General features: G+C 59.2%; 1 protein-coding gene and 1 long non-coding RNA gene across 11 annotated transcripts in view; one reads left to right on the forward strand and one right to left on the reverse strand.

Moving 5' to 3' along the window:
- Positions 1-20,171, forward strand: part of CHLSN (cholesin) — a 143,008-nt gene extending 122,837 nt beyond the window's left edge. For 6 of the 10 annotated variants that reach the window (XM_071095457.1, XM_071095455.1, XM_071095456.1 and 3 more), the window contains 4 exons: positions 10,071-10,264; positions 16,693-16,774; positions 19,415-19,573; positions 19,726-20,171. In XM_071095457.1, the coding sequence (XP_070951558.1) occupies positions 10,071-10,264; positions 16,693-16,774; positions 19,415-19,573; positions 19,726-19,752 (462 nt within the window). In that variant the 3' untranslated portion in view covers positions 19,753-20,171. Of the gene's footprint in view, positions 1-7,781; positions 7,989-10,070; positions 10,265-16,692; positions 16,775-19,414 lie in introns of those variants that run through there. The other 4 variants (XM_071095458.1, XM_071095453.1, XM_071095451.1 and 1 more) reach the window with 2 other exon arrangements.
- LOC139362967 (uncharacterized) lies at positions 15,488-16,656 on the reverse strand. The gene is made up of 3 exons (XR_011622645.1): positions 16,526-16,656; positions 15,923-16,014; positions 15,488-15,618 (listed from the first exon to the last, which is right to left on the reverse strand). It is a non-coding gene; the product is annotated as an uncharacterized lncRNA (long non-coding RNA).
- Positions 20,172-20,767: the final 596 nt, after the last annotated feature.

Consider the following 20,767-nt stretch of genomic DNA (forward strand, 5'->3'; position numbering starts at 1 on the left):
TCTCCAGGGCCCAGTTGGAACGAGTTGGAATTTGGATGGGGAGAAATGTGGAGTAGGGCAGGAACCTCCTTCCTAGGAAGGAGCCTGTGGGGAACCCTGCATGGGGTCCCAGACTCCCAGGGGGCCTCAGGTGTGGTGTTAGAGGGGCGCTGGGGCTGGCAGTCTGTCCATGTCTTCAGCCTGGGTCTCGTGAGTTCAGGGAGTTTGAACCTGGGTGGAGAATGAACCCGTGTGTCTTCACTAACCTCCAGCTGACACGAGCTTCCGCAGACCCAGCAGGCGGGTGTGGGTGCTCCCCGTGCCATCTGTTGGGGACACCTCACGCGTCACTTGCACTCGGCCCATGTTGCAGCTGCAGGAGCCACCAGACCCTATAAATACTCGGATGCCCACATGTGCTCCTATGTATCTCCTGTGCCTGTGCATCAGGCCTCATGCGTTTAAAACGTCCTTCTGAGAAGGGGCCACAGGCAGGCGTCACCCATTGCCACGCCACCGCGGCAGGAAGCGTCCCATGCTCCGCAGGGGCGGGGCGGCCGCTCTCCCTGTCCTCCAGGAGCTCACGTGTGCCTGCCTGTGAGCGCCTCGACGACAGAGCCGGCGCCCGCCCCAGTGTCTGCGCCGGGACCACAGAGTGGCCAGCTCACCGCGGAGACGTCACACTTTGTAGCAGCGCCTGGACTTATATGCGCTTCTGATATGATGTGTTTTAATCGGTATAAACATGGAAGGGGGAGAGCGTGGGACGTTCCACTGGTGTCCTCGGGAGGAAGTAATGGGAGGGAGGACATTTGGGGGGATTCACCTTTATTTTTTATTTTTTTTTTTTTGAGACGGAGTCTGGCTCTGTCGCCCGGGCTGGAGTGCAGTGGCCGGATCTCAGCTCACTGCAAGCTCCGCCCCCCAGGTTTACGCCATTCTCCTGCCTCAGCCTCCCGAGTAGCTGGGACTACAGGCGCCCGCCGCCTCGCCCGGCTAGTTTTTTTGTATTTTTTTTTTTAGTAGAGACGGGGTTTCACCGTGTTCGCCAGGATGGTCTCGATCTCCTGACCTCGTGATCCGCCCGTCTCGGCCTCCCAAAGTGCTGGGATTACAGGCTTGAGCCACCGCGCCCGGCCGATTCACCTTTAAAGAATTTGAGAGCTTGTGTATTTTGTGGAATAACGGTAAATTAATCCCCTGTGTGTTTCTGATCATTAAGAAGACCCCATCGATGCTGTTGGTTTTGGGACTGTCATTTCACAGTGCGGATCCGAAGGTGGTCCTGGCTACTCTGCGAGGGTTGCCCTGGGAGGAGGTGGTGGAGGGCACGTGGGTGTCCCGTGTTCCCTCATGACGGCTGTCGCCTGTAGTTGCCTCAAAAGGCTTAATTAAAAAAACTCTTGTTTCTCAGAAAAAGCAGTTTACTACTGGGAGTTAACGCTATGGAATTCTAATAATTGAGGTAATAAATCTGATTAAGGTTTTCTTTAAACTGGAACAGAATCCCTACAGGTGCCCCATAAGAGGGCTGTGGGATGTGGGACGTGGGTCCGGGCTCCTGACCTTGGAACTCCTGGGTGGGGTCTGAGGCGATGCAGGAGACAGAGGAGCTCGTGGTCCAGGAGGCGCTGGTGGATGGGGACATGCCTCCCCGCAGGCCTGCATCTGTCGTCTTGGGACGGGGGGCAGGGTGGGGTGACACAGGCTCCATGTGCACGTGTCCAGGGTTCCCGTCCTTCCCTCCTGAGCTGCCGTCTCCACCGTGGCTCACCAACAGTGCAGCGAGGCTCCTGGTGGACTGAGGGTTGGTTGCCCTGTCCAGGCAGCCTCGAGTGCACCAGGACACGGCCTGTCCAGTGTGATCCAGGCACCACGCCTGTGGGCCGTCATCACCGTCACCTGGGTGTGCCGAGGGACTTGTGCTTTCCTGGATCGAATCGCATGAGCTGAGTCAGGGGAGCTGCCCCAGGTGCTCCTTGGGCTTCTGCTCCCCAGGACTCACGTTTGCACCCCAAAACCCAGTCTCCCCCCGCAGAAGGGCATGCGGCTTGAGTCCAGGAATTTGCGCATGCGGTTTTGAGCCCTGGACACTGGGCCCCGGAGCGCCTGGCCTTGTGTGCAGTTGGGGGCGGGGGCGGAGAAGCTCGTACCTTGCCATCTGCAGCTGCCCACGGCGGTCATTTCACATGCTGGGGTTCTGCACGAGATGCCACCAGAGAAGACTCCCCGCCTTGGGAAAGTTTGTAAGTATTGAGTCCGTGGCTTGTTTCCCGAGAAGAAGGTGCAGGAGGGTGTGTAGCTGTCTTGCTGTCCTCCACCCCGCAGTGCGGAGCCCTCCCCACCTCCCCTGCGCGGAGCCCTCCCCACCTCCCCTGCGATCCAGGGATGCTCCCCAAGGGCCTGACACAGCAACACTGGAGCCCTGGCCCCGTCACCCGGCTGGCATTGTAGGACAGCAGCACCTGCCTCACTGACACTGTCCCCTGCACGTCTACTGGACAGGGTCCAGGCCGGGTGACCCCTTCACCCGCACAGCAGGGCACGGCAGGCCAGGCTGGTGGCGTCCTTCCCTGCAGCTCCAATTTGAGCAGGGAGCTCTTTATCTTCCCTCTGAGAGACAATGGGTCCTTTCTCTGCCAGTCTGTCCTCCGACAAGGCCACCGCTTCCCCAGGGAGCCTGAGCCTGGGGCCAGAGGCAGTGGCCCGACACCCACAGCTTGAGGTGCATTGGGCCTGCGTGACCCTCAGACACGAGGCTTCTGAGTGGTCTGGGCTCTCCACAGACCCCACATCCTCAATGAAATGCGCAGAAGAAGTCCAAGGTGCGTGGGTGGGTGCTGCTGTGCGCTGGCGTGTGCTGCTGTGCACTGGTGTGTGCTGGCGTGCGCTGGTGTGACACCGGAGGGGGAGTATGTTTTGTCTGGGATCCTCATGTGACACCTCAGACACTAGACAGTCCCACCCGGACAGACGCTGGTCCAGGGTCACTGCAGGGCCCCGGCCGGGAGTATTTCCGTCTGGTCAGGTGACATTCGCGTCACATGGGCGTTGCTCACAGAGGGGCCTCCGGAGGAAGGAGAGTGGCAGTCAGCACTCAGCCTTTGGCCTCGCTTCACTGTGGGTGAGGAGCTGCCCTCCAAGGACACTCAGGCCAGGTGTCAGGACACACCTGCCTTGGTGTCTCCATGAGGGCCGGGCATTAGGGGCCACACAGGCCGCAGCTTCAGTCCCTCTGACCCTCTGGGTTAGTCCTGAGTCCCCCCAATCCTCTGGGTCAGTCCTGGGTCCTCCCTGATCTTCTGGGTCAGCCCTTCGTCCCCTCCCTGCCTTCTGGTCAGCCCTGGGTCTCCCCACTCTGCCGTCCTTTCTTAGGTGAAGGCTCTGCTCCCTTAGACTTGAGGGGACACGGGAAGGTCTGGCTGGAACAGAGGATTTTTTCTAAACCCTGAATCCAGAGTAGCGTGGATGCCTGCGGGCACTGGCAGCTGACAGCTTGCATGAGCCCAGCCTCCGCGGGATCTCCCGATGGCCCAAACCCTGCTCATGAGACAGGGACTTGCACATTCCTCCCTGAGCCTCAGGTTGACGAAGACCTGAGGCCTCTTCCTGACCCCACCTCTCTTTCCTCACCCCCAGCCCCCCCCCCACATACCTGCTCTCACACCCGGGGGATAGGGAGCCCACACCTGCTGTCACACCCGGGGGGAGGGCAGGGAGCCCACACCTGCTGTCACACCCAGGGGAACAGGGAGCCCACACCTCTGCTCTCACACCCCGGGGACAGGGAGCCCACACCTGCTGTCACACCCAGGGGAACAGGGACCCCACGCCTCTGCTCTCACACCCAGGGGACAGGGAGCACACACACCTGCTCTCACACCTGGGGGGTACAGGGAGCCCACACACCTGTTGTCACACCCGGGGTACAGGGAGCCCACACCTGCTCTCACACCCAGGGGACAGGGAGCCCACACCGGCTGTCACACCCAGGGGACAGGGAGCCTACGCCTCTTCCTGACCCCACTTCTCTTTCCTCACCCCCTGGCACTCCCCTCCCCAACAATTTAGCAGGGACCCAGGAGCCACCAAGGCCACTTCCCATCACATCTCCCTGGTGTGATGCCGTGGCTGGGGAGGCTCATTCCCAGGCTGGAGAGACTGGGCAGGGGTCACTGTCCTTTTGGGCTGTTCTCAGAGCCCACAGCAGTCCTGTCAGGCCCTGCCCGGCAACGCGGCCCCCACACAGGACCTGCTGGACCAAGGCTGCCTGCTTCTCCCAGCCCCGGGGCTCTCACTGCACAGCCTGCACACCTGTGCTCAGTGCGCTGAGTCAGCACATCCCTGCAGGGCAGGGAGGACCCGCAGGGAAGAAGGGGCTGTAGACTGAATCGGTGCTGGGATCTGAGATCCGGGCTCAGGCCGGAACAAGGTGAGACCAACCCAAACGTTGCCATGGCCGGCGGCCGACATACCCTTCTCGGGGCCCATTTCTGTGTATGTGATGTTCATGGTCGTCACTTAGAAAAATTCAGAACCTTGGAGATTGGTGTCCAGTGCAGGAACCTGGTGCCAGAGTCGTGCCAGGCCAGCTTTATGGAGCGCCGCGTGTTTCTCCCGTGTTTCCTGTTGGCTTAAACTCAGAAACCTGGAAAATGATGATGGTTTTATTTTTGCCGGTTCTTTTGGTTGGGATGCGACTAGCACGTGTTACCTGCCTCGGACATCTCCAGGAAGAGCCAGTGCATTGTGGCATCTCACCCTGGGAGCACGGCTCACGACGGGCCCATGTCACACAGATGGACGGGCGGGGTGGGCAGAAGGGAGCCTTTGGGGCTCTGCTGCCTCAGTCAAGTCTACAGGAACCTTTTCAAATCAAATGATTGTCATTCTTCTCTGTGTCGCTTGCCAGGAGTTATAGGTGTAAAGGAAAAACATAGTTTTCATGCGGTTGTATTGTCTCAAACAGTGTCAGCTTCTCTGTAAGAATCTCGGGGCTCTCTCCTCTGGAAGCTGCCGTGGCCATTGATCCACTTTGCTCCTCCCAGCCTGTAGAGTTTGGCTCTGGTTTGTTTTCAGTGTGTTTGTTGAGTACAGGGAACATTTTCATTGCCTGATAGTAAGGATTTCGTGTTTAACTGCGCATGTGCCGCGTTGCTTGCGGTAGTCTGTGAAAGTGTTCACGTTATAAAATACAGTGTAGGCGCAGTGACAGGCCGTGTCACCATCCCAGTCCTAGGGTTGCAGTTTATCTGTGTGGGTGCATGTCCTGTGTGAAGCTTTTCATGCACATTGAATTGTTCTATGCGTTTTCTTTTTCTTTTTTTTTTTTTTTTGAGACGGAGTCTCGCTCTGTCACCTGGGCTGGAGTGCAGTGGCCGGATCTCAGCTCACTGCAAGCTCCGCCTCCCGGGTTTACGCCATTCTCCTGCCTCAGCCTCCCGAGTAGCTGGGACTACAGGCGCCCGCCACCTCGCCCGGCTAGTTTTTTGTACTTTTTAGTAGAGACGGGGTTTCACCGTATTAGCCAGGATGGTCTCAATCTCCTGACCTCGTGATCCGCCCGTCTCGGCCTCCCAAAGTGCTGGGATTACAGTCTTGAGCCACCGCGCCCGGCCTCTATGCGTTTTCAAATGTAATCCTGAAGACATCTAACCGCAGGGAAGAGAATGTGTGGCTGGAATTTTTATTTTTCTATACTTCATTTGAGTGTCTGTATGTCGTCAAGTCTGAAATGCTGGAGACTGTCCTAGCATTGAGATAGGGTGACTGTACTTTTATACGGTTTTCTGCTTGCACTGGGATGGTCCAGAGATGCCGGCTTTAGACATTACACGTCTGTGACAGGCCAGTGCTTCCTTCCACAGGGCCCATCCCATCTGTGTCCGAAAGCCGTCATGTTAGGAGAGAGACTTTTGCCCTGACAGCGTCGGCTCAAAGCCTCCCAGCACACCTCTCCCTGGAGAGTGGCCCCAGCCTGCAGGGTCTGTGGGGTGGACCCTGGGCCTAGAGGGGCTCCAGCGGGCCCGAGGTCTGCCCCTTCCCAGAATCCTGGAGCCAGCAGGAGCCTGGAGTGAGCCCTGGCCGCTGCGCCAGGCTTTGCGTCCTAGGCCTGAAACTCAAGTCCATAGAAGTGACCCTCACAGGCTTTTTGAGACTTGGATTTTTTTTTTTTTTTTTTTTTTTTTGAGACGGAGGCTCGCTCTGTTGTCCAGGCTGGAGTGCAGTGGCGTGATATTGGCTCACTGCAAGCTCCGCCTCCTGGGTTCACGCCATTCTCCTGCCTCAGCCTCCCAAGTAGCTGGGACTACAGGCGCCGCCACCACGCCTGGCTAATTTTTTTTTTTTGTATTTTTGAGTAGAGACGGGGTTTCACCGTGTTAGCCAGGATGGTCTCCATCTCCTGACCTCGTGATCCGCCCACCTCGGCCTCCCAAAGTGCTGGGAGCCGCCACGCCTGGCCGACACTTGGATTCTTTTAAAAAGTTTTTGGTGTGTACTTAGGTAATTTACAAGCCCTTGGGGCAACTTTGGGAGCTCTATGTGATGATAGTGGTAAGTTTGCTAAAAGTGTTTGCCAATGAAACCCACGTTCTTTGGAGGGTCGGCACGTGGGTGGCAGTTGGAGAAAGTTGTCCGCTGCTCATCCGTGGGTGACAGCCATCCTGCCTTGCTTACCTGTGCTCTCCGGGCCAGAGACTGTGCAGGCCAAGCAGAGGAAGCGCGGGTCCTGGTGGCCCCACCACCCTCCCGCACTGCCCCCACTTCCCCTGGCCCTGCCGCGGACTGTGCCCTCTAGCCTGCCCGAACCTACTGCCCCCCGGCCCCCTCCAGCTGGCACCCTCCCGGGGCCCGCCTGTGTCATCCCAAGATAGCTGGGGCCACTCACGTCATGGTCACAGCCTTGGGGAATCGCCTGGTCCAGGACAGCGAGCGTGAGCACAGGGCAGCCGATGGCATGGAGTGGAGCCGGGCACCCCAAGGCAGCGAGCGTGAGCACAGGGCGGCCGACGGCACAGAGTGGAGCCGGGCACCGCCGAGGCCCCGTGGCTCTCTGGGCGTGGCTCCCTCACTCCACCTGCCTCTGCGTCTTCTGTTGAGGCCCAGCACAGAAATGGGAGTTGGGTTTTTCAGCTGAAATCATTTCCGGGGTTCATCGGTGACTTAGGAGAAGTTAAAGGTGCACTGGCCAGTGTCAGGTACAGCCCAGGGCAGTTGGCGCTCCTGAGCTTCCTGCCTCGTGGCCACAGTGGCTGCCTCGGGAGCACGGGACTTGGGCTGTGACTCCTGTCAGCTCGGGAGTGCCGGTGGCCAGAAGCAAGGGTGGGTGTGAAGGAAGCTGCTTCCACAGCGTCCAGGCTGGTGCCTGACACAAGAAACATCCCCGCGCAGGGCACTCGGGAAGCCTGCGAGAAACAGCGGGGCCTGCAGGTCCCCCGCTTGGCCCCCGCATGGGACGGCCTGGGTCCCCCTCGCCATCCATCCCAGGCCAGCGCCTGCGTTGCTGTTGCCCACAGCCTTGGCCCTGTCCTCACCGCTCTGTCCACCAACCTGGGACCCTGCTACAGGGCCTGCCCACCTGCTCAGGGCCTCTCCAGGTGCCCCACACATGTGGGCTGACAGGCCCTTGGCCACTGCGGCGGCCCCTCTGCAGCCCTAACAGTGTTATGGACTTTGGCCTGCGTCATCAGCGGCGGCCTGCGTGGCCCACAGGGTGGGGGCAGAGGCTGGGCCTGTGCCAGGAGGGGTTTTGTGTTTCAGGGCCAGGTGTTCTGCTGTGCCTGCCCCGTTGGCAGCTGTGGGCCTAGGAGGTAGACATGGAGCTGGTTGGAGCCGGTCAGTCACCAGGCTCCCCTGGGGGTGTCCACATCCCTACCATGAAAATACTCGCTCCTCAGAGCCCTGCAGGCCTGGCCTGGTGGGTCTCAGAGCCTCTCACCTGTGTGTATGGGCAGCCCAGGCCTTCCCACCAGGACTCTTCAGCCTCTCTGTGCCGGACACCTGCCCGGGTGGGTGCCCCTCGCCCCCCAGGCCTTGCCTCTTGCTATGGACCCCTGGCAGGCTCTAGGGGTGTGGCTGTGGGTGTGTCGGCGTGGGGGTGTGGGGGGGTGTGGGTGTGGGTGTGTTGGGTGGGTGTGTGGGTATGTTTGGGTATCTGGGTGTTTGTGGGTATCTGTGGGTGTTTGTGGGTGTCGGTGTGTGTCTGGGTATGGGTGTCTGTGGGTGGGTGTGGGTATCGGTGTGGGTGTTTATGGGTGTCTGGGTGTGGTGTCTGGGTGTGTGGGTAGGTGTGTGGGTGGGTGTGTAGGTATCTGTGGGTGTGTGGGTGTCGGTGAGTGTGTTGGGTGTGTGGGTGTCTGGGTGAGTGGGTGTGGGTGTGGGTAGGTGTGGAGTCTGTGGGTGTGGGTGGGTGTGTAGGTGTGGGTGTGTGGGTGTCTGGGTGTGCGTGTTTGTGGGTATCTGGTGTGTGGGTGTGTTGGGTGTGTGTGGATGTGTTTGGGTATCTGAGTGTGGGTGTCTGCGGGTGTTTGGGTGTCTGTGGGTGTCTGTGTGTGGATTTGTTGGGTATATGTGGGTGGGTCTGTGCGTGGGTGTGTGTGGGTGTCGGTGTGTGGGTGTTTGGGTGTGGATTTGTTGGGTGTGTGGGTGTCTGTGTGCATAGGTGTCTGGGTGTTGCTGTGTGTGGGCATATGTGGGTGTGTAGGTGTGAATGGGTGTGGTGGGGGTGTGTGGATGTGGGTGTGTGTGGGTGTCAGTGTCTGGTGTGTTGGGTGTGGGTGGGTGTGGGTATGTCTAGGTGTGTTTGGGTATATGTGGGTGTGAGTGGGTGTGTGGTGTGTGTGCGTGGGTGTCTGTGGGTGTATGTGAGTGGGTGTCTGGGTGTCTGTGGGTGTGTTGGGTGTGGTGTGGATCGGTTTGGGTGTGTGGGTATCTAGGTGTGTGTGGGTGTATCTGGGTGTATGTAAGTGTGGGTGTGTGCGTGGGTGGGTGTGTGGGTGTGGTGTATGTGGGTGTGTGGGTGTGGTATGTGGGTGAGTGTGGTGTGGGTGGGTGTGTTTGTGGGTGTGTGTGAGTCGGTGTGGGAACATGGGTGAGTGATGGGGGCTGTGTTTGGCTGTCAGGGGTGAGTCTGTGAATGTGTGTCTGTGTTGGGGGGTGGGTTGCATATATAACTGTCGGTAGGGGGGCCTTGCCTCACTTTACTTTGCTCTCCCTGGGGTGGGATGCACAGGTGTGGGCTGTGCGTGCCCAGCCTCCCTTCCTGGAAGCCCTGGCTCGTGGTGGGCGGTGCCTGGTTCTGATTCCCACGCCCCAAACCATTTCCCTGGGCTCCTGGCCTTGCCCAGAGTCTACACTGATGTTCTGACTTTTTCCAGGAAAGATGAAGCATGTGGACAGTGGCTGGGGTCACCTCGTGGTCACCCTGTGGCCCAGCTGCCCCGGCTCTGACGCTTTGCGCCATCCACTTCTTTCGTTAATTAGGGGAAGGTGGGCAAGACAGAGGGCCTGTGCTTTCCTGGCAAGATGTGGCTGGAGACACATTGTCACAGCAGGCCCTCTCCCTCCCTCTGGGGTCCTGGTCGCCCTCCCTGTCCCCAGCCTGCAGCCCAGGCGGAGCCAGGTGGCCAGTGACCTGCCTGAAAGCAGCAGGCCCCAAGCACCGACCTCGGGATTTGGGTCATATCCCGGGCCAGCGCCTGGCTTGTGTGATAACAGGCACAGGCAGGCCTTCACCCCTCCCTGCGGACCGGCCCAGATCTTCCCACGCCCTGCGGGGTGCGGCAGGGCCTCACAGAGCCTCTGGAGGCAAGAGTCTGTGGGAGGTGGATGGGGGTGGGGAAGGGGCCTCTGGGCCGTTAGCCCTGGCACCTGGCGCCTGCCTGCGGGACTGGCCATCCTCACGTGACCCGTCTGTCTCTTTGTTGTAGCACAGGCTCAACAGGATGGTGTCGGCCAGGGCCGGGCCCGGTGCTTGGGGACAGAGCCTTTGGCCACTATCAAGGCGAGGGTGGGCTTGGGAAGCCCCAGGCAGCGCACCTGTGTCTGGCTGCCCTCCATTTCCAAAGCCTAATGTGTTCCTTGATTTTCAGGGAGGAGCTGTGCTCAGGCCTGTGCCGGACGCAGAGCTGGAGCTGTCCCCAGAAGAGCAGAGGGTCCTGGAAAGGAAGCTGAAAAAGGAACGGAAGAAAGAGGAGAGGCAGCGTCTACGGGAGGCAGGCCTTGCAGCCCAGCACCCGCCGGCCAGGCGCTCGGGAGCTGAGCTGGCCCTGGACTACCTCTGCGCGTAAGCGGCCCTGCCCCACGTAGTTTTGTCCCAGGCATGTGTCTCCACCCTTGCCTGAGGGGGTCACAGCCTTCACCCGCACACAGTGTGTGGAAGGTTCTAGAGTAGTGGGGCATTAGCATTCATGCCAGACCTGTGCTGCCGCCACTAACTTTTCTGTCTGAATGGCTCAGAGCCTTCAGGAACTTTCAGGGGCGGCAGCAGAGCTGCCACCTGTGCAGGGGTTTGCCGAAACTGCGCTCTTAGAAATGGGTCCAATGGTGAACCTCGTCCCAGCCATGCTCACCGCAGGAAGAATCCAAGCCTGGGTGCTCCTTGGATGCGGGGGTGAGGAGGAGGGAACTCGGGGTGGCCTTCAGCCCTCACTCACAGTGACAGGAGGCGCCATTGCCTCCCGAGAGCAGGGAGACGGGGATCGTGAGGTACCAGGCGCAGGGCACCATCTCCCTGGCTGCCTGCGACGTTGCTGGGTGGATGATGCAGGATTGCAGGGGTCAGGGGCTTCGGCATGGGCTCCACAGCCTTGCGGGCCGTGGCCACCTCCCCGGTGCTCACCAGCACAGGCTGCTGCCCGTTTCTGTCCGCTCCGTCAGTCTCCCTGAGTGCTGACTGCGCCTAGAGTAAGGGGTGTCACAGCGTCTATGTGGCTGGCTTCCTCAGAGACAAGAACTGGGTCCGGTCCCTGTGATGGGGTCACCCTGAGGGGCAGGGGGTCCTGTGGGGGGTGCTGGCTCTGCCCAGGACAGACTCCAGCCACACCTCTGTGGGAGCCCCTCAGAGAGACGACACCCGGTTCGGCTGTGCAGCCAGCAGAATGAACAGCGGGGCTTGCATGGATGTGCACACTGCATGCACACATGTGTGTTGTGTATACTGCGTGTGTGCACTTGTGTGTGCATGTGTATACGTGTGTTGTATATATGTGCATGTGCACGTGTATATGTGTGCGCATGTGTATACGTGTGTGCGCACATGTATACATATTGTGAATACGTGTGTGCATGTGTACGTGTGTGCATGTGTGTTGTGTATACGTGTGTGCGTATATGTGTACACATGTGTATATGTATGCATGCGTGTGCATGTACGTGTTGTATATGTGTGTACGTGTGTTGTGTAGACGTGTGTGCGCATGTGCTTACATGTGTTGTGTGTGTGTGCATGCGCTTATACGTGTATTGTGCATACATGTGCGAGCATGTGTATACGTGTGTGCATGTATATACGTGTTATGTATACATGTGTGTATATGTACGTGTGTGCATGTGTGTATATGCGTGTGTGCACACATGTATACGTGTATTGTATAACCATGTGTGCATGTGTGTTTGTGTGTGTGTGTGGACATGTGTGTTGTGTGTGCATCCCCAGGACGGCCTTCCACCTGCAGGAGAGGGGCTCTTGGCCACCCTGCACCAGGCTCAGCGCTGGGCTCAGGAAATGGGGAAGGGGGGTGAGCCTCCTGCTTCTCAGAGCTTAGGCTGCCTTGGAGGGTTGCAGAAGGAGCTCAGCCATAGCGTTGGGTGAATCCGGCTGGAACCAGTTGAGTCATCATGGGTCTCTGCACCAGTCAGTTCTCTGGAGCCTTAGCTTCCCCCTCCCTGGGGAATGTGGGGCTGAGGCCAGGTGCCTAGGGCTACCCCAAGAGCTCTTTCCTGCTCCGAGAATGTGCTTGGCCCAGAGGATGGTGCTGGCTGTGGTGTGAGGCCGCTGCCTCCTGCACCCACTCCTGCTTCTCGGCAGGCAGGGCCACAGGCCACCTCAGGGTCAGTCGCTGTAGACAGAGGGGGCTTTGGAGGCCGTTGGTGCAGCGCCTTGAGCCCAGGTGTGGGTGGGGTGTGGGCTGGACAGAGGAGTGGCTGGACACAGGCCTGGAAGGTGCCAGCCACAGGAATGGACCGTGGGCTCCCTGTGGGAGGCAGAGGGCAACTGGGGCCTGCGGCTGTGCCACCTGCGCCCTTCCTGTCTCCACCAGCAGGTGACTCTGTTCTGGACCTGCCCTGACGCCTGGGGTGAGCAGGGAGCAGAGGTGGGCGGGGTTTGTCCTCCTTCCTCCCCACGTCTGCCGGCGCCTTCGGCTGCTCTCAGTGTGGGCTCTGTTAGCACGAGGGGGACGTTGGGGACGTGGGCAGGAGAGGGGACCAGCTGCTCCACAGCATGGCTGCCACTCCCTGGTCTTCACCCTGGGGGCGCCCTGGCTCCCCTTCCGTGATCACACACCCTCCGAGCTCCCCACAGGAACGTCCTGGGTGCCTGGGAGCCCGCCCTGCTCCCATCCTCGGCCTCACCCTCCTCTCACCCTCTGGGACCTTCCTGTGGCCCCCTCGTGCTACTCGCAACCCCGAAGCAGCAAGTCCTGTGCGGAGGCGCTGTGTCCTGGATGTGGGAGGAGGGGGGACCCTTACTCCTGAGAAACAAAGCAGCCCCTTCCCAGGCGCGCCACACACCAGGGGGCCAGCCACAGACACGGGCACCCGGGCAGGAGCTTGTCCTCTTTCCTGGGGGTCTCCAAGGGCGCCCGCAAGCCCAGCCGCATCTGCTGCCAGATCAGAGCCCACGTGGATGTGTGGGGCCCACGGTATCCCTGGCAACTCAGGGTTTTCCAAAGAGAGGAAGCCAAGGGATTCCCACAAGGGAATGCCCTTAGCCTGGGGGCTGCTGGGGACCATCGGCCACACCACGGCTGGCCCACCACAGAGCCCCCAGCACAGGGGCAGAGGTGAAGGTAGATGCCCCTGAGTTGTCCTCCCCCTGCAGAGGCCCTGGGCTGGCACTCAGGAAGGACGTGCTGGCCGCCGTGGCCCATGGCCATCTTATGGGCTTTCCACGAGGGGTTCCTCCTGGAAGCAAAGCCATCTGCGGCCGGGTGGGCTCTGTGCGGAGAACACCCCGAATGTTCTGGTGAGCTCTCGTGGTGGAGAGTTTCCTCTCATCTCTCTGGGTGTGCCCCACCCATTCCAGGATGCCTTGGGGGTCTCCCCTCCAGATCCCCCGAAGTCTCTGTCCCCCCAGACACGTGGACCCAGCACCCATGGGGTCTTCATGTCCCATCCCTAGAACCCAGGTCGCAGGCTGGGCAGTGTCCGCACACAGTGACCTTGGCCTGTGACTGGTGACCATACCCTGGGCTGTTCTTGGCATCTCAAGGGTTCAGTTCCTCTGCAGCCTTCCTGGGGTACTGTTTTTGTGTGGAGCTGGGACTGGTGGGAGCTGCGCAGCAGGGCTAGGGTGGGGGATTGTGGCCGTTGTGTGCTATTTCCCTGGGCTGTGACTATCCCCTCATTTCCCCAGCAGGGGTCCTGGACTTGGTCGCCCAGCTCGGAGCCATGTTGCTCTGGCCTTGCGTGGGTGGAAGCTGGGGAGTGCTGGGGGCAGTCCCTCTGCTTTCCGTGGGCCTCTGGGCTGCGGGGTCCACTGTGGTAGTTACATGGCTGTCAGCAGGAAGCCTGCTCCTTCTTAAAGAGAAAGAAGAGTTTATATGCTTAACACGGAAAGTTGAAGGTTTACTTTCCATATGGCTGAAAGAAGAAAACCAGCATGCCTCAGGGCCTCAGCCACGACTCCACGACTGCTGGGTGTTCACATTGGGGGCGGGTGGCGAGGTGACAACTGCCTCCCAGGTCCCTGCAGGCTTGAGCTCGCTGTTCTCAGGGGCCGACCCCCTGCCTGGGTCTGCTCGAGGCAGGAAGTGGTGCCCCCACAGGAGAGAGAGGAGCTGGGACCCGGGCCGCACAGATCCAGCCGGAACAGGGTCCCCCACTCACCTGCGGAGGGACGAGAGCAAGTCACTCCGGCCATGGGGCAGCCCAAGCCCACCTTCCTCAGGCCCCCCACGGAGCCCAGCACAGCATGGCGTTTTAGCCTTCTTGCAGCCTGTGGCCTCTGGGCCTGGAACCCTGGAATGAAAGGCCAGAGCAGAGGCCAAACGATCCCATCAGTGGGGCTTAGGAGATACTTCTTGGGGTCCTTCCCTACCCAGGCCCACTGCCCTGCTGCCGAGGGACAGCCCAGCTCCAGTATCGGAGGAGCAGCCAACCCATGAGACCCGGCCCCTGCCTGTGCCAGCCTCACTCAGGCCTTTGTGGGGTTTGGGTTGTCAACTCGCCCCGGTCGGCAGTTTCTGCTGCCGTTACGAGCACGTGGACGCTGTGGCTGTGGGCCGGCTTCAAATGCTGTCTCAGCAGAGAACCTCTCTGTTTTCTTTTGGAAGGGGGTTCAGCAAGAAGCCCCCGCTTTTTGTGGGGGTTGGTTTGTTTGTTTTGAGATGGAGTCTCGCTCTGTCACCAGGCTGGAGTGCAATGGTGCAATCTCAGCTCACTGCAACCTCCGCCTCCCAGGTTCAAGCGATTCTCCTGCCTCAGCCTCCCGAGTAGCTGGGATTACAGGCGTGTGCCACCCACACCTAGCTAATTTTTTGTATTTTTAGTAGAGACAGGGTTTCACCATATTAACCAAGATGGTCTCAGTCTCCTGACATTATGATCCGCCCGCCTCAGCCTCCCAAAGTGCTCAGCATACAGGCGTGAGCCACTGCGCCTGGTTGCCCCCGCTTTTTGTTTTTTAAGCCCAGTGGGCTAACAGGGACTCTGGTTCTCCACCCAGCTGGTGAGTACCACAGGGGAGGAGGCCCTTCTCTCTGGGCTGCTGTAGACAGATGACCCTGCAGTGGCTGTGGCCCCTGCTGTGCTGGGGACAAGGGACTTCTCTCTGGCTGTTCTCTTTCCTTTTCCAAGATGGGGCTTCCTGTCTCCTGCCCCACCTAGGCAGAGAGAAAGAGGATTGTGTCCTGTGAACTGTGCAGCTGCACAGGGACCGGTCCCCAGAGTGAGTGGCAGAGGTGGCCATCAGGAGGCCTCGCCCAGCGTTGTGGGACCCACAGGCGACACTGAGCCCCTCTCCTGCCCCTCGCTGTGTCTGTTCCCCCAGTGATGAGGCCAAGAGCGGGACGGCTTATCTTCAGTGACCAGGGAGACGGGCTCCGCTTGAAGCCTGCCTGGGCTGGGTGAGAGAGAGGCACCCTTGGTTCAGGGCCATGGGCAGCAGTGCTGTGGCCTCGGGCCGCATGGGAGGGCAGTGTGCAGGGCATCTGTGATTGACTCACCGTGCGTGGGCTCCGGTAACACCCGTGAAGTGGGGTCACCGCTCCAGGTTCCCAAGGAGGAAACAGGCTGGTGGAAGCAGCAGCTCAAGGTGGGGGAGTTAGAAGGTGGCAGAGCTGAGATGCCAACTCCTGCCCTGTAGCAGGGAAGCAGCCCCCAGCAGGCAGACGCTATGGCCTGGCTGGCCCGGGTGCACCTCACAGGGGCCCGTGCTGGCCGGATCGGACATCCGGGGAGCAGACCACGTGGGGCTGTCTAAAAGGAAAGGAATTAAAGTTAAACCTCCCTGGAGGCTCCTCTCATCACGCAGGAACCCTGCGTCAGTGCACATGGGGCTGGTGTGTCACCTAGCAGGTACACAGCTGGTTCTTCACCCACAGGACTCCATACCCGCAGGAATCCCCACCTGCAGGATTCCCCACCACAGGACTTCCCTCCCGTAGGACTCCACCCACCCACAGGACTCCTCTCACCCACAGGGTTCCCCTCACCCACAGGACGCCCCACCCACAGGACTCCACCCACCCACAGGACTCCCCACCCACAGAACCCCACTCACCCACATGGCAGTGAGGACAGGCGGGCTGGGCAGTGCTCACAACAGGCTCAGGGCCCTCGCCTGTGCTGAGCCTGCAATCTTCAGACCTGGGCCTGCACATTGATGGAGGCATCTGGGCTTGACTGCCCTGCCTGACCCTGGAAACACGTGTCTGGGACGGGGTCTCTGGACTAAACCCTGCCTGGCCCTGCCCTAGCCACAGCGCCGGCTTCGCTCCGTCCGGCAGCTGCCTGATGTCCACAGGCCCCAGTGCAGGAGCAAGGTGGGGGCGGGGCGGTTGTGGCCCCAGGGAGCCTCCCCTCTGGCAGCCGGGAGCTGCTCATCCCCAGGCCCACTGCCCCCTTGTGAGGGCCTGGACTCAGGAGTGTTCCTCACCATCTTCCCATTTTCATACGGAAAGTACATCGTCAATTAAGTTGCTCCCTTTCTTCCCAGAGAAACTCGTTTCATCCTCCCTCCCCTGTAAAATCCGTGTGACCCGTGGGGCGGGGGAGCCCATGGGGACTTGGGGGCAGTCGTGAGCCGTGGGGTGGCCACGGTAAGAGTGGCGTCCACGAGCTTCCTGGGCAGGCGGCAGCAGGGCCTAGGGTTGTGGCTCCTCACCTTGGGCAGGGGAGGGGCTCCAAAAACCCCCTTCACCCGAGGCCTTGGTGTTTAGCGCCTGGTGGGGCTCCGTCTCCTGAGATGAGGCGTCCCAGATCTGTCAGGGCAGACAGGCACCCAGGAGTCTTCTGCCCAGCACCCTGAGATGTTTGTCTTCCTTTCCCTAGATGGGCCCAAAAGCACAAGAACTGGAGGTTTCAGAAGACAAGGCAGACGTGGCTCCTGCTCCACATGTATGACAGAGACAAGGTGTGTGCACGGCGGGGCGGGCGCGTCTCCCGGGGGCTGAGGTCTGTGCACACTGGGGCCCTGACAGCGGAAGTCACAGTCTGAAAGGGCCACCCTCAGGGCCCGCTGCAGGGAAGGTCTCCTGGTGCCCTTGTTCTAAGAGAGCTGCGTTGCCTCCTCCAGGAGCCCCATCGCCAGCCTTCAGGACAGAAACCAACACAGGAGGACCTTAGGGAGGCAACCTGCCCTTGTGCATGTGTGCCTGTGACGTGTGTCTATACGTGTGTGTGACGTGCGTCTACACATGCATGTGTACGTGTGACGTGAGTCTACACGTTTGTGATGTGTGTCTGCACATGCATGTGTACGTGTGGCGTGAGTCTGCACATTTGTGGTGTGTGTCTGCACATGTGTGTGACACGTCTGCACGTGCGTGTGGATGTGTGTCTGCACATGCATGTGTACGTGTGACGTGAGTCTGCATGTGTGTAATGTGTCTGCACGTGTATGTGTGACACATGTCTGCACATGCATGTGTGCGTGTGACGCATGTCTGCACATGCAAGTGTGGGCAGCTGTCCTTTTCAGGGGCAGGATGTGAGATGGGGTTTCACAAAATGAAACGAGACAGAATTCTGAACTAAACCCAGCTGCTGGGAGGTGGGCTGGAGCTGCCTGTGTCCTTTGAGGCTGGCGGAGCCCACGGTTCTGCCTTGCCAGCTCTCCTGCGCCCATGTTACTAAAGACCAGGCTTTGCGTGCTCTGTGCATGTGAGCTGAGGGCAGGGCGCGGTTTTCTCTTGCCGTGCCTGTGTTTGCAGACTCTCAGAGCGGGGCAGGCCCACTGGCCCCACTCACAGCCCTGGGACATTCCTGGCATAGCCTGCGGCCGCTTTCATTATTTTGTTGATGTTGGTTTTTTGTGGGCATTTTTGAGACAGGGTCCCGCCCAGGCTGGAGTGCAGTGACATGATCACAGTTCACTGCAGCCTCAACCTCCTGGGCTCAAGCCATTCTCTCTCCTCAAAGTCAGAGGACATGTGCATCCCGATTGTAAGCCCTACTGCATGCTCCTGTCATCATGATACTGGGGTGGGCACAAAGCTGGAAGTAGAAGTGACTGGAACAGCCTAGGGAGCCTGGAAACCCTCAGGCCCGGGGCAGCTGATTCCAGCACGTGGGCCAAGCCCGTTCCACGTGGAGGAAGCTTCTCAACAGAGCCCAGGACAACTGGGTTTCCACGTTTGGCTTTGTTTTTTTTAACCGAAGTTTACATGGTTTTATTTATATGTTACTATTACCAAAAGTAAACTTTATACAAAAATTTTTATACAGAAAAATAATCCTTGGTTAGGCAAAGCCATTTATATGTGTGTATACACACACACACACACACACAAAGTATCTTACGCTGTCAAACATATTTATAAACACACAAATGTGCATTTTACTTATCCGTTTTTATTCCACATGTAACCGTACATATTTACAAATATGCTAATACTTAATGCATGTGGCCCCCAGCTTCACACCATATGCAAAAATTAACTCAAAATGGATGAAAGACTTAAATTTAAGAGCTAAAACCAAAACTGTTACATAAAAACCTAAGAGTCCATTTCATGACCTTGGGTGAGGCAACGGTTTCTTAAATGTGGCTCTAGAAGCACAAGTGACAAAGGAAAAGGTCGAGAAAGCATCCTCATCAGGATCTAAGACTGTGTAGCGGGGCATGGTGGCTCACGCCTGTAATGCCAGCACTTTGGGAGTCTGAACCGGGCAGATCACTTGAGGTCAGTAGTTCGAGACCAGCCTGGCCAACATGGCAAAACCCCGTCTCTAGTAAAAATACAAAAATTATCTGGGTGTGGTAATGCTTGCCTGTAATCCCAGCTACTTGGGAGGCTGAGGCAGGAGAATCGCTTGAACCTGGGAGGTGGAGATCGCACCACTGCACTCCAGCCTGGGCAACAGAGCAAGACCAACTCAAAAAAAAAAAAAAAGAAAATGCATCTAAAACTTTGCACTGCATACAGAACTAGCCAGAAAGTGAAATGGTTGCTCCAGAATAGGAGACGTTTGCAAGTCCCACATGAATGAGAACTCTGCTAACTCAATAATGAAGAGAGCCCGGTTTTGAGAGCTGCTGCCACAGGGACCTGAGGAAACCCGTCTGCAGAGCAGATTTGCAGGTGGCCGGCGAGCCTGCGCAGAGGAGCCCCCACCACCAGCAGACAAGGGTCAGGCCACCGAGAGATGCCACCTGGCCACTGCCACCCTGAGCGGAAAGAAAAGCACTCCAAGTGCCAGAGCATACGCGGCTTTTTGTTCCGAGTGCACATTTTATCACGGCCTACCCGTTTTATTTTTGTCATGTTTTCTCATTTTTCTGAGGATTTTTACAATGTTTTTGAAATGTCCTTCTCCCTGTGCGGCTTCTGTTTTAGCCACAGGTTGATTCAGTGTTCTCTCTGCTTCTAACAGGCGTTTCTTCTTGCAGCATCTGGGGCAGGGTCTGTGGCCAGGCCGCCTGCTCCCTCGGGCTGCGGTGGGAGGACGGAAGCCTGAGGCCAGGGTGTCCTTGGCTGCAGCATCTTGTCTCCTGCTGCTCAGTGGCCCCGCCCTGCCCTACCCCTGACTGACTCCGTCTCTTCCCTGTCAGGTTCCCGATGAGCACTTCTCCACCATGCTGGCCTACCTGGAGGGGCTGCAGGGCCGGGCCCGTGAGCTGACGGTCCAGAAGGCAGAAGCTCTGATGCGGGAGCTGGACGAGGAGGACCCCGATCCCCTCCTGCCGGGGAGGGTCCAGCGCATCCGGCAGGTGCTGCAGCTGCTCTCCTAGCGGGTTCAGCGCGGGACGGGGCCACTGCCCAGCGCAGGGCGGCCTCAGACCACACAGGGTGCAGCTCCTCCGGCGGTGGGGGCCAGGATCACCAGCACCAGAGCCTCACAAGGGCCCCTTCTGTCCTCCAGACCCTCCTTGGCCGGAGACAGTTGTGATAGCGACGACGGGTTCAGTGCCTTCAGCACAGAGCGTGGACGCTCTGGAATCACCCAGACACCTGGCCTTGGAGGGGCCCTGGAGCCCTGGGAATCTGCTTGGGAGGGAAATGTCTATTTTTCCAGCAGGAATATTTTAGAGATTGGGCCACGCTGGTTCCTCCTGCCAGCTGCAAACCTGCACCTTCCGCCTGATTCCCCATCCCCCTGCGTGGGCTGCATTCCTGGTCCCCTGCCCGCGTCCATCCGGGGGCCTGGCTGTTGCCTCTTTTCCTTTGACCCCACACAGCCTCAGTGCTGGTCATGGGGAGTCCCTGCTGGGGGCTTGTGGAGTCAGATCACATACCTGTGCAGAAACCGTCTCTGTGGCCGCATTTGAAATAAAACACGACCCACCAGGGGCCGTGGGTCCTGCTCTGCCCGATGCGTCCCCTGCCTGTGGACTGCAGAATGCGCGTCCCCCATGCCAGCGCGTCCTCCATGCCAGCGCGCCCCGGGCTGAGACCCTGTCTTTAGTGGTGGCCATCCCAGGATGCCATTCATAGCTCTCTGTGTGTGGCGTTCCTGGCCGTGGGTGCTGGCTGACCACTTGCGTTCAGGCCGGCCGTTTCCCAGCGCTGGCAGTGACTGACCCTGCCAGGAAACACACTTGGGCCACACAGAATCGAGCCACACACTTCCTGTTCCCAGCAGCCTGTGGTCCCCAAGTGATGTGAGGTGCAGCGGGGCATTGAGAGGGCCATGGTGACCACAGAACTCTGGGCAGCTGCCATGGAGGGCCAGGTGGCTATGGCAAGGAGGTCCATGCACCCCTCCCTGCGAGGCCAAGTCTGTTCCAGGATGGGCCCCGGGGAGGGCTGAGTCCAGCGGCTCCAGCCTGGGCGTCCACAGAGCAGACGCCCAGGTGCTGCTGCCCCAGAGCTCCCTGCTGCCCCAGAGCTCCCTGCTGCCTGGCTCAGGTTGGGGGTTTGTGCTGCCATCTCAGTGCTCCCCCAACTGACGGTAGAGCAGAAAA

This window comes from Macaca nemestrina, chromosome 4 (assembly GCF_043159975.1).
Source record: "Macaca nemestrina isolate mMacNem1 chromosome 4, mMacNem.hap1, whole genome shotgun sequence".
In the NCBI taxonomy this organism is placed as follows: Eukaryota; Metazoa; Chordata; class Mammalia; order Primates; family Cercopithecidae; genus Macaca; species Macaca nemestrina.